The 12,451-nt window shown below is 42.9% G+C and overlaps 1 protein-coding gene across 3 annotated transcripts in view; it reads left to right on the top strand.

Moving 5' to 3' along the window:
• Window positions 1-2,487: 2,487 nt before the first annotated feature.
• PTPN12 (protein tyrosine phosphatase, non-receptor type 12) overlaps window positions 2,488-12,451 on the top strand; it is a 71,973-nt gene continuing 62,009 nt past the window's right edge. Inside the window, exon 1 of one of the 3 annotated variants that reach the window (XM_017811540.1) lies at window positions 2,488-2,667. In XM_017811540.1, the coding sequence (XP_017667029.1) occupies window positions 2,569-2,667 (99 nt within the window). In that variant the 5' untranslated portion in view covers window positions 2,488-2,568. The remainder of the gene's footprint in view (window positions 2,668-12,451) is intronic. The other 2 variants (XM_017811539.1, XM_017811538.1) reach the window with 2 other exon arrangements.

Here is a 12,451-nt window from a genome sequence, read left to right on the forward strand (position 1 = left end):
AGTTGAGTGAATAAACGAAGAAAACCATACAACATTCAAGACTTCATTAATTGTTTGCTTAGTCCCAAGTATCACTTTTCTAAAGTTACCTGCCATCTGGCACTGGGAGCAGTTTTTTGTCAGGACAGCTACTGCGCCAACAGCAACCTTCCTAAAGCAGATGGAAATCAAGAAAGGTGACATGGAAAGACTATCTGATGATCCAAGCCCCAGATGTCCTTGGTGATCTCTGAGCCCTCCCTCTCTCTCTCTCTCTCCTGCATTTCTCTTTAATGCTGCTTTTTGGTATTGTAGAAAAGGAGGCTTGAAGAAGGAAAAGGGGAGAGGGATTAAAGCGGGCATCTTTGAGGGTCTTCGAGGCTGATTGATCAGCTTATTATGGAGGCTGGTGTGAAGGACATGGAAAGGAGACTGAGCTTTGATAGCTGTGGTGCTTGTGTGGAGTGCTCAGGCTTCAATAAACCTCAGCACAGAAGAACTGATGCCCTTTTCCAGTTCCTTAATGTGTCCTTTTATCTGCTGTAAATTAGGGTCCACGAACATCAACTGCTAAAAAACCCAACCCTCTTACAAGATGCTCAAGTCAGTCTGCAGCAAGTCATGGGAAAATGCTTAGCCTCTCAAGTTTCCAACCTGCTCCTCTGCCAGAGATGACTCTGTCTGTAGCAGATGCAGGAGAAGGAAATGTGTGTCCATGCACCTGCAGCTACAGTTCAGGATCCCATGTCATAGCTCAAAACCTGCCTCCACTCTGAAGACGGTGAGCTGATGGGCACTGAAGTGGGCTGAGGGTGGTAACGTGCCACTGTGCTAATTCTGATGTGGAAGTGGTAACCTTTGGCTGTCATCTAAACCACTGACATCTTACAGCAACACGGGAAGACCAAGCTTTTTGTAGGTTTCTTTTCATAACACAGCCAAATTAATTGAATGATCTGAGAAGGAAAGACAATGACTTTCTGTGGGTTTATGTTGCAGCTGAGTCGATTCCCTGAGCCCGTTCAATGTACTGTCCAACAAGGGGTTGTGTTGGTGTGACTGCAAGAGCAACACACTCCAGCAGGTGGGAATGAGCATTCGAGAATGGGTATTTGGGAGGAGTGCCTTAACCAGGTTATGCTTCTTAGCATGGACCTTTATCATTTGTCAGTGTAACAAAGTCTTATTGGATCAACTGCATCACTCAAGGCTGTGTAGTTCTTCCCCAACAAAACTATACTTTAAAATAGACTTCACTTAGTATATTTACTAACCTATAGGGCTATAAATACACACACCTCTAAAATTGCTTTGCATTGCTAGAGCAGAAGTTACAAATGTCCTCAGGACACCAAACATGAAGATGTTCAACTTTTCTACATAAATAAAGAACAAAATAGCACACTGCCAAATCATCCAGCACCACGTAAGGGAGAAATTTTAAACGATGTTCTGGCAGGAAGGCCCGTGGTGTATCTATACCTGTATCTATACTTATATATACACATATATATATAAGTACATATATAGAACTACATATACTTATATATACATACAGATTATATATACTTACATACACACAGAAATAATTATAATTAATAAATAATATATACGTACATATATATAAGTACTTAATATATACATATGCATATTTATATCTATATCTATACTTGACAGACATACAAACACACAGGCGGGGAGCGGTCCCCGGCCAAGTGTCTGTGTCCGTCCCCGTCCCCTGCCCCGTCCCGTCCCGCCATCTTCCCGCTGTCCCGCGTTCACCACCTCGGGCACCGCCCCCGCAGGGACCCCCGGGCACTTCCAGCGGCTCCGGGCTTCCCACACGGGGTGGGAACCCTCCTGCTCCAGGCGTTCCAGTGGGACGCTGTGTGAGCTCCCAGCCCCGCAGCGCTGGGACGCGGCGCTGTTGCGACTACACGTCCCGACATGCCGCTGCAGAGCACCCACCGCCGCCCATTGTGCTCCGGACAGAGGGCACCGCACTCCGCTCCGCTCAGCCTCCCCCCCGCCCGGCTAGTGGTCCCTTCCAGCACTCCATGAGGCGCTCTTCGGGCGGTCCCATCAGCGGGAAGCGAGGGGGGGGCGACGGACCGCGGCGAGGCGCGGAGCGCACCGGGCGTTCCCCCGCGGCCGGGCCGGGCAGTGATTGGTGAGCGTGGCCGCCAGTCGGGCGCGGTGGCGGCCGGGGGAGCCAATGGGCGCGCGGCAGGGGCGGGTCGCTGGCGCGGCGGGGCGGGGTCAGGGCCGCGGGCGGGGCTCGCGCCGCGCGTGCGCGGGGGGCGGAGGAGGGAGCGTGTCGTGTCCGTGTCGGCGGCGGCTCCGGGGAGGGTCGGGCGGAGGGAGGGCAGGGCAGGGCAGGATGGAGCGGGCGGCCGGGCGGCCGTGAGCGGGCCGGGAGCGCAGCCAGCAGGCCGCGGGCAGGCCTGGGCGGGGGACAGGCGAGGCAGGGCAGGGCAAGGCAAGGAAGGCAGCCGGGTGACGGGTCGTGCGGCGGAGGGGGCTCCGGGCGGAGAGGGAGCGGGCGGGCGGCCGGGGCTCCCCGCTCCGCAGGGCGGCCGGCAGGGCAGGATGAGCCAGGAGGAGATCCTGAGGAAATTCATTAAGCGCGTCCAGGCCATGAAGGACACGGACCACAATGGGGAGGACAACTTCGCCAGCGACTTCATGGTGAGGGTCGGTGGCGCGGGCGGTGCGGGCGCGGCTCCGGCGCCCCCCGGGACGGGGAGGGCGACCCGCGGAACCCTCCCCATCCCCCGGCGGGCCAGGGGTGCCGGGCTGGGCGAGCATCGCTCCTCCGGGGGTGACCTGCTATTGTGTGCCCGGGGCTCGGCCGGCTCCTTGTGCCCCCCAGCGCTGCTGGGCTCGGCAGGGGGAGGGAGGGAGGGAGGGAGGGAGTGTGTCCGCCTGGATTCGCCCTCCTTCCTGTCCCCCCCTCCCGTGGGAGGTTTGTCACCGCGGCCCTGGCCCTTCCCCGCGCCCGGGGAGGCGGTGGGTGACCGGCGCTTGCCAAATTAACCGGGAGGCTCCTCGCCCCCCCGCCCCGCTCCTCCTCTGAGCACATAAAGGAGACAGAGCTGGCTCGGGGGGGGAGAAGGGGGGGCTGCGAGAGCGCTTCCTCGCCCTCGCAGCCCCTTTTCTCTGCAGGGCTGCCGTGCCTAATGTCAGCTGGGGATAATTGAGCGCTCCTTCTCTCCTTTCCCCTTTATCTACCCCTCTAGCTGCCTGCTTGAGATTTCTCTTCTTTCCGAGGAGATGTGTTAAATGTATTGATAGTCCTTGGAGAAATATTCATCTTTCCTTCCCTAACATCTCCCTTCGCTCCCATCCCCCATCGCAGCCCTGCCTGTATCCCTCGTCCTTTCTTCCTTCCAGATCAGTTCACCGTCAGCCTTTGGTTAACGTGTGCGCTCGGGGAAAAATTCTATTGGAGAATTAGCGCTTTTCCTGGTTTATTTTGGCTGTTTAATCGGGCTTTTAAAATATCTCGGGAGATTTATCTTTTGAATAGGTAGTCTGAGCTGCGAACAATAATTTCGATTGGGCAGATGTCGCTGGCACTTTTCAATATCGTTTAAATACTTAATATCAAAATGCAGTTTGACCCACAGGAGAGCCGAAGGAGAGTGGGGCAGTGCCCTTCGTATTCATGTGTCTTTGTAGCTTATTTTATTATCCCTCTCTCTTTAGGATTAAAACCACATCGTTAGCTCTTTAAGCTGTCAGTCTGTGCTAGTGGTCTTGGAACAAAAAAAAAAAATTCTCAATGTAAATGTCGCATCAGGGATTGTCTGAAATGTGGGGAGGAGGCCGCGGATGTTGCGCAAGGCAAGGCGGAGGGGCGTTGGGAGCGCTGGCAGGTCCAGGGGTGGAAGAGGAAGTGGAGTGGACTTTGGGAAGTAACGAGTTCATCCAGGGTGGGGAGGGAGCCCGTGGGAAATCGGCCACGCTCTTTGGGCAGGATTTTGCAAATACTGAAAGTATGCTGCTGAAACATCTGAGCGTGTGGGAAAGGAAGAGGGAAATATGTACAATGAAGGACGGTGTTGGAGTGATAGGACCCTTCTAAGTCTTCACATGAGGGCTTAAAGGTTACATACTCTGACAGAAGCGTTTAATTAACTGATAGTTTTAGTAATATAATTGCTCTTTAACACAAATTGACTTCTTGCCTTGTACTGATGGGTCTGTCTTCTTCGTGTTAATTACATGTACTTTACAGAAAGGGTGGCCTAGACTAGTGCAAAATGCGGGACATTTTTAATAACCTTTATATTTAATACTTTGTACTAGATTTCCTAACCCACTTCTACCATTTCACATCTGATAAATATCCTAATGTTTTAGCTTTGTTATAGTCGAATGGTATACAATACCATCTTTTTTGTCATCTTTTCTTTGAAGTAGTGGCACCTCTGCATGGTAAAATAGCTTTTGTTTCAATTTCTCTATTTGACAGCATGTTGTTTCTGTAGCTTTCAACTGTACAGGCAGTGAGTTTTCCCGTTCCTTTCCTACAACAGCAAGGAAAGAGAATGCTGCTAAAAGTAGGAAAACAGGAACTAATGGGCAAGGCATTTCAGGAGAAGGATGTTATAACCTGAAACAGTGTTAAATGTTCCAGAGATAATTGTGTTCAAAATTTCTTTTGTCCTCTTAACACTTTGTATTTCAGACTTTTATATTTGATTTTTGTATTGTAAATTATAGGGAAAGCAGGAAACTAAGATGCTGATCTTCAGCCTTAATATTCACCTTTATATAGTAAAGCAGACATAGATTAGTGTGGTGACAAGAATAATAATTGCTGATTTTTGTTTTTTTTTTCACTATGAACATATTGGGGTATTTTGTTTTGGGGGGTGCGTTTTGAGGTGTGTTTGGTTGTCTTAACATGTCTTTAAAATGATTGAAAGGGGAGAATAAAGGAGGTGAAGGGGATGTAAGTTTCAGTATTCTGTTTTCTTTAGAGAATTAGTAGATTATTTTTGGAGTGGGAAGGGAGGAAGTTGTATTTTCTCATTTAAGTGCAGGATGTACTGTTGCTGCTAAGCACTGGCAAGTTTGTGGAATAGGAATTGCTGTTACTCGTCGCTTCATTTCCAAGTCAAGATGGAATCTGAAATACAGATGGTAGAGGGGGAGAACGCAAATGAAAATGATTCTTTTTATGGTTTTTATTGCTTTTGAATTTGTTGAGTAATAGGCTTAAAGAGTTGTATATAGGCCTGGGTGAATGAACTGAAAGTACTTGATGGGTGCCAGGGAGTGCTGGAGGAGAGTGTAGAGAAGCTAGAGGTGTACACAGGTAGGCTGATAAGCCTGGCTGATTGCTATTGAAAGTCCAGAGTGTAGATGACTAAGACTACTATTTAATAATGCCACTGACATACCTGGAAACAACTTCCGCCTTGGAAGGTGGAAAATCGATTATTACCCACTCCCCACTCCGATTATGAGATAAATTCTGTAATCTGGGCACCAATGGCAAGTTCGTTACTGGAAATCTAATATATTTAATTTGCTTGCACTAGGAAGTAAGCAGGATTTACTAGTAGATCACTTCAGTACTTTGGGTGTGCACAGTTAGGATTAAATGAAGTGGGTAGTCTGAAAACAGGACAGGCACGTCTGTGTGCCTTGCCAGTAATCAGGTATATGTGGATACAGGGACAAGTGGGCTTTTTGCTAAAATAATACAGAATAGGATTTTGCTACTATGGTTGCAGTACATCCAGGTACTTTTTCCTTGACTTCTGCTGGCACTGCTTATGCTTAAGTTTGAGTGTTGATGTATTTTTCAAGTTTTGTTTCCATTAGCTGTATTTCAGCTAGATGCTGTTAATTTGTATGTGGGGGCCGCACACCAACACATTACTTCATTGTGTGTGGTGATAGTCATCCAGGCCATTCATAAAGCTTCTTTGACATGGACTAAATCTGGATGGAGCAATGTGACCAAATAGTCATTTCAGTAAACCTGAACTTCAGAGGCTTCTGGAATTTTGTGAAATACTGTTCATTAAATGTTATGCGAAAATACAACTTTACATGAACAACCATTCAGCTTAAATGTTCAGTGTTTTTGTCCTCTTCTAAGGAAATGAGTGCTGTTTCTGTTGTTTCAAAGATGCCACTGAATTTTCATAGAAGCAGCTGAATACAGCCACAAAGCTGCTGCAGTGACCCTCGGGTGTAAGAACTCACAAACTCTGCCTAAAACTGCAGTTCTTTCAGGCACATGAAACTAAACCAAGCCAATTAGGCAATGCTCTGGGTTGTGTCAAATAGCTTGTGTGGTAATAAGTTCTGTTTGCTCAGTTTCCAAAGACAGCAGTGTGTAATTCTACTGTTCTTATGGAGCAAAGGGTTGTGTATGGATATTGCAGAATGTTATAGAATCATTCAGGAGGAACAAAAGGTAATCTCGACCTTCCACCTCATGGGCATACTACATGCACTCAAAATAATTTAAATAGCGTGTCAGATACATACTTCATTTTTATTCTTATCTCAATCCTACAGTGCCTTTTGCTGTGTTTAGTTATACATAGATAGATAGATAGATAGATAGATACATATCAATAGATACCTATATATGGATATGTCTCATGTGGCCATAGTTCATCAACCCTAGACCCTAATCTATAGATCTGTAGCGCTATGTGCAAGCTTATATACTTGTATTTGCATGGTTGTATGTCTGCATATATGTGTGATGGATGCTGTAGAAATGCTGTAGAACTAATTGCTTGCTTTGGAGTGTACACAGTTAGTTTAAAACTGCAATAGGTTCAAGGTATTTTTCCTTGATACTATTATAGCTGAATAGAAGTTATCGGCAAGCAGGGAAAGGTTAAGCAGATATTCAGATTATCTAATGTGTATACATTTTTTAATCTTGAGCACAACAAGAGTCTGAGGCTTTTATATTAATCTTAAAGCCATTGATTTGTAATAAACAGAAATTCTGTTTGATTTTCTTCACTGTTACTATTTAAGATTCGTGGATTTTGCTTTGCGTACTGCTACAGTTTTCCTGTGGTGTGCTTAGTAAGTAGAACATTTGGCATGGGGAAAATAGTAATGCACTTGTTAGTGTTGAGAAAAGGTGAAACTCTAGGAGTACCTTGAGTATGCATTTGTAGAACTGAAATCAGAAGGTAGATAATGTTTTTTTTCTTGGTCTTATATTTAGGGAGAGGCATCAGTGTTAAAGGTCAGATATGGAACTGAGTAAAGGACAAGTTAATTGGGTAGAGCAGGACCTTTTTGTGCTGTTAAAAAGCATGGCGTTTGCATCCTAGTGTTTTCCTCAGGCTATTGTACTCCACAATTGCTACAGTTATGCTACCATAGGCTCGGATAACTAAGCTATGTGTGTTTGCCCTCAGTGAAGCATGGACATGCATTTCTATTTCTGTTAACTAGCACGTGAATGTTGCAGAGAGATTAAGCTCTTTGTTTTCCTGCTTCATCTGACAAAAAAAACTTGCTAATATAAACTTAACTCATGAATTGTTTGTTCAAATTTGAGCAGTCAGAATGTGTTTATGAAAGAAGAGCCCTATGGTACAGCTGAGGAGTTTTTGATCCAGAACCTGTAGCCCCAGAGAGTGGCTCTGAGTTTGAGTTCTGTCTGGAGTCCCTCTGCATCTTCTAGAAACCAAATTGTGTTCAGATCCAACAACGCTGAGACAACACCAGTGCAAAGCCAGTAGCTTTAGTAGGGAAGCTGAGAGTGTTGCAAGATAAGTCGAGAGTTGTAAGAGCAGAAGGGCACAGTCAAGTCTGCCAGGCTTTAGGTCTGTCATTCTGGGTCGAACACTGTTGTTTTAAAGTATCTCTGAATACTCATGTCGGGATGTTTCAGTCACTATCAGGTTTGCATAGGAAAGTTACTGCTTGTGTCCCTGAGGGCCTTGTTCTAGCTACCCTTTTGTCATCAGCTTTAGAATGAAAAAATTCTTACACAGCTAAAAAGATCAAGTAGAGAAATATGCTTCCCAAAAGGTACCAGATAAATAGAGGTATAAATGGATGACCTAGTTTAGTTGACCTAATTTTTCCTCCTGTCTGTCCTCCTACAAGCCAATATTTTTAATTTCTTTAAAAGGTAATTTTATTGGTGTTAATTTATGGGATGACTTAAAGGCAATATTGCCCTAATGGAAGTGTCTTGTGAAAGAAAAGCCTAGAAGAATTGAATTATCAGCTGTAAAATGTGGCAAGGTGATGTAGGCAGTTACTTCAGTGGGGGAAAATATCTAGCTATTATGAGAGGACTGAAGCTGTAAGTATTGTTGCCTCCTGGGCTACATATATCATTAGGAACAAAAGCAAATAAAGAAACATGTTTCGTTCATTCAGATTTCTAGAAGGAAGCATCAATAATTTTGAAGGAAATCCTACCATAATGCTTCTGACAGTAATTTTTTACAGTAGTTTTACTTCTGAGCTCCCTTAGTCCTGCAAAAAGAATTGAATTGCCTAGTGTTAGGAATGTGCCAAGGGCCACTACATTAGTAAACTGAAAGTTTTAAGTGCTGTATGAATCAGTTGGCTTGTTCAGTTTTTAATTTGCTATGATTTGGAGAAATCCTGACACAGTTGGTAAGTGTTCATAAGGGTATCCATATAACTTAAGTTCCTTTCTTTTTGGCAGAAGGGCTATACTCTTCATCTTTTTCATGTTGAAGAGCAGGCCTTGATTCCTAAATGTTACTGAAGTATATTAGTTTTAATTGTTTGATCTTAGCTGTGATTTTTGGTGCATAAAGTCATGGGTTGGAAAGCATCAGTCTCTAAGGGGAAGTTAACTTAGTTAAAACCATATTGCTTTAGAGAATGTAGGTACTACTTTAATCTCTTTATTTATGACACTGAACTTGTCATTTTCAAACAAACTTCTTTTATATTAACTTCCTTCTTATGTAGCTTTGTAAGGTGTAGCTGGATTCGTTTGTTTTTCTAAGGTCTGAGTACAGTGGTGTCCTCTTGAAAAATTTTGCATCTTACTGCATTTGTCTGTCCTGCTGTCTTGTCCTTCTTGCTGCCTCATGTGGATGACATCTGCTTTTTGTTTTTCTTCTGAAAACACGCAGATGTTTTGTACTCTTCATGATCACGGGAAGAACAGCTTCTATATGGATCAGTGAGATTTGAGAGAGGCTTTTTCTTGGGTTCTGAAGAGGTAGATGACCATCTTTCAGCTGTGCAACCGGCCTGCAGTGGGAACAAGGGGCCAAGACTTGTTCTTCTGGACAGCTAATAAAGAACAATCAAAGAGAGGCTGAAAAGAATGTGGCACATAAGAGGCGTTGTCTTGTATTCCTGCTTTAATTGAGGTTGGGCAGTTAGAACTCTGCTGTTGTTGCTGTCCTTGCTATCTTTCATATTTGCTATGTGGTCAATGTCATGGATGAGAAACCCATTTCCTGTGCTGAACTAGACTGGTTCTCTGTTCTAGTGCATGCAGGTTTTGCCTGGACTTTAGGCATGATTTCCAGCTACTTGTCACATCTGAGAGTTTCAGGGGGCTCTTCTTCCAGAGTTTTCATACTGTTTTCCATTGTTGATTATATTTTTAAATACATCTCATCTTCATTTACATTAGTATGGCATTATTTTTATTCCTCTGATAGTTCTTGGAGGACACAACTATCTTTGAAAAACTGGCTTCCAAACTGAAAGGATGCTTCGTGGGTTTCCTGTCTAAGTGTTCAGAGTAATTGCCAGTGTAGATTATGCATCGTGTTTAAATGACTGATTGTTGTGGAAACTGCGCTGCTCTTGAGAAGCCTGAATGGTGTTCCACTCTGTCCTAAATGTTTCACTTCTTATTTGACTGTATTGGACTCTGTAATGCATAACCTTGTGATGGAACAGTGTCTTTTTTCCTCAAGGCACTCAGTGTTCTGGTAGCATGGATGGTACCTGAGTATAGGTTACTACTTAGACAAATTTTTTTTATTGGATTAATTGTCGAGTATTTGTATGGTCTCACTGCACAAAACTGAGAGATTGATTAACACAGAAAGCAGAACAGACAAAGAAAAACAAGTGATAGGAATAACAGAAAACTAACTTATAGGAATAGTGCACTGCACTTAGGCTGTGGGTAGGCTGGGTTTGAAGTTGATGACTGGCTGCACTATGAGTGAGTAAAACTAATCATGGAGATGTCTCAGTGGTAATTGTATCATGTCCTACATATTTTTTGCAGTGCATAGCTTTTTTTTTACTGCTTTTTACACATGTAGAAAATAAATCTTAATTCTTCCTTTATTTTCTACTTGAATCTTTACCATCAAGCATGGGAAGCAGGATTACAACTGGAAGCTATGCTTTTGTTATTTGTTACTTGTTATTTGTTACTCCCTCATGTATATTCTGATAATTTTGGCAAATAGGTAATTGTTAATTGAAATGAATACAGTTGTCCAGTGGAAGTACTCAAGGGAAACATGTAGCTCAAAATAAACCTGGAAAATGAAACAGTGTTCTGGAGGGAAGGGCATATGTAGGTTAGTTGAACTGCTTCAAGAAACTGAGAATTCCTGCAGAGATGAATTAATTATGAATTGCCTATAAGGCAGCACCCCTATTGCACAAACTGCTAAAGGAAGGAAATAATCTCTTAGATACTGTGAGTGTCCCCAGATAGCTCCAAGTATTTGACAGTTTCTTCTAAGACTTCAATTTTTAGTAGTTTAGGTGGTTGTACAAAACTGTGTGAAGTTTTATTATGACCAAATTATAATGTAAAATTAATTTTATCTCATTTTCTTTGAGTTTGCATAAACAAAACTGTGACGTTAAGGACATACAAGTGAATATAAATGTTAATGGAGAAAAAATGACATTGTGGGCAGGTAGAAAGGACTTGGCAAGTACTACAGGCACTCACTGGGATTTATTTTAGTAAAGAAATGTGGTGTTTTATAGATGCTTTATTCTTCTGTTTCTTCTACTTCAGGAAGACTAGGCCCAGAAGGGAGGAATGTACATTGTTTCTTTTAACAGCTCTTTTGCTACAGAAGTGAAACACTGACATTTCTCACTTAAAGCTTTGGACACTAATCTGCTTTTCAAACTGAATGCCCTGAAATAGGTTGTCATTAAAGCTGCACAACCTTTTGTATTTTCCTTATAAACAGAAGAACTTTTCCAGAGGCTATTCCATAGAACTGCCATGGGATTTGCCCTGGAATTCTGTAGTAACACTGCTACAATTGCTTCTTTGACTGGTGCCACATGTTTTCTTAATATTTTGATTAAGATGATGGAATTTAAACTTTCATTTCTTTTCCCTTTTCTTATGGTGAAAATGCAACCTGCAGGTTATCTGAGATGTCAACTCCCTGTTGTTCTGTAAAGAGCAGGTGAAACTGTGGCAGAGAGAAGCCTAGTTGTATTTCTTAGAAATTACGTAAGTCTGTAGCCTGTTAATAAATTATTTAAATTGAGAGACCAATAACACTGAAAAAATGTGTGTATCTCGAAGTCAGCAAGCTGTTGCCATAAATTACTGTGATTTCCTACAGAGAAAGAATATTTGCTTCTAAAATGCTAATTCCTCAACTAATTCTAGCATGGAATAGCCTGAATGAGAGCTTGCATTTGGTACCTTATACATGATTAAAAACTGTAGTATTTTTGGTGCAAAGCTGTAGCAACGTGTCTTTCTGGCACAGCAATTTAAAAAGCATTAGCACTGTTTAAATTGGTGATTGTGTGAAAATGAAGCCAGCATCCTGTTTCTCCAGTCTTACAGCATATATAATGGGCTTCCCTTCCTGTATTCATAGAAAAAATATTCCCTGTCTGGTACAGTAAGGCAATATGATCATCCCATGAAGAAAGTATGTGAATATGAAAACCTCAGCAATGGTGTTTTTAGCTCTCATGGATGAAGGTAACTTCCAGTTATATTCAATGTGCTTAAGGCCAGAAGGTGTTTAGAAGTGAGAAAAGCAGCAATGAAATAAAAAGGGAATCCAGTGAAGGGATATAATTAAGTATTGAACTGATTTATTTCTAGAGACAGAACCTTTGAACTAAAAATGACCATGATTTCAGTCAGATAAAGGGTCTTGATAGGCATGGTAGGGAGGAAGTGGAATTGACTTCAGTAAACAAATGCAAAAATTAACTTCTTCTATTATTGCATTTTGCTTTACATTTTGTGGGGTCATTGTAATACTTACCACTTTAAAACCTCCAGAATTTGATCCTGAAGTCAAGACTTTCCCAAACCTTGTACTGAAGGTTTAGACATTCAGATGTCCCATGCAAACTATTCCAAGGCACATCGGACAGTATTCACTTATGAGATATATGTGTTTCTTTTCCCTCCTTTCCCTGTTAACAGATTCTTGTTAGTGTGGAATTTGCCATTTATTGGTAACAACTGAGAAGGTGAAATGTTCTTCTTGTAGGAATGTAGCTATAT

Source organism: Lepidothrix coronata, unplaced genomic scaffold (genome assembly GCF_001604755.1).
Source record: "Lepidothrix coronata isolate B3197 unplaced genomic scaffold, Lepidothrix_coronata-1.0 Scaffold32, whole genome shotgun sequence".
NCBI lineage: Eukaryota > Metazoa > Chordata > Aves > Passeriformes > Pipridae > Lepidothrix > Lepidothrix coronata.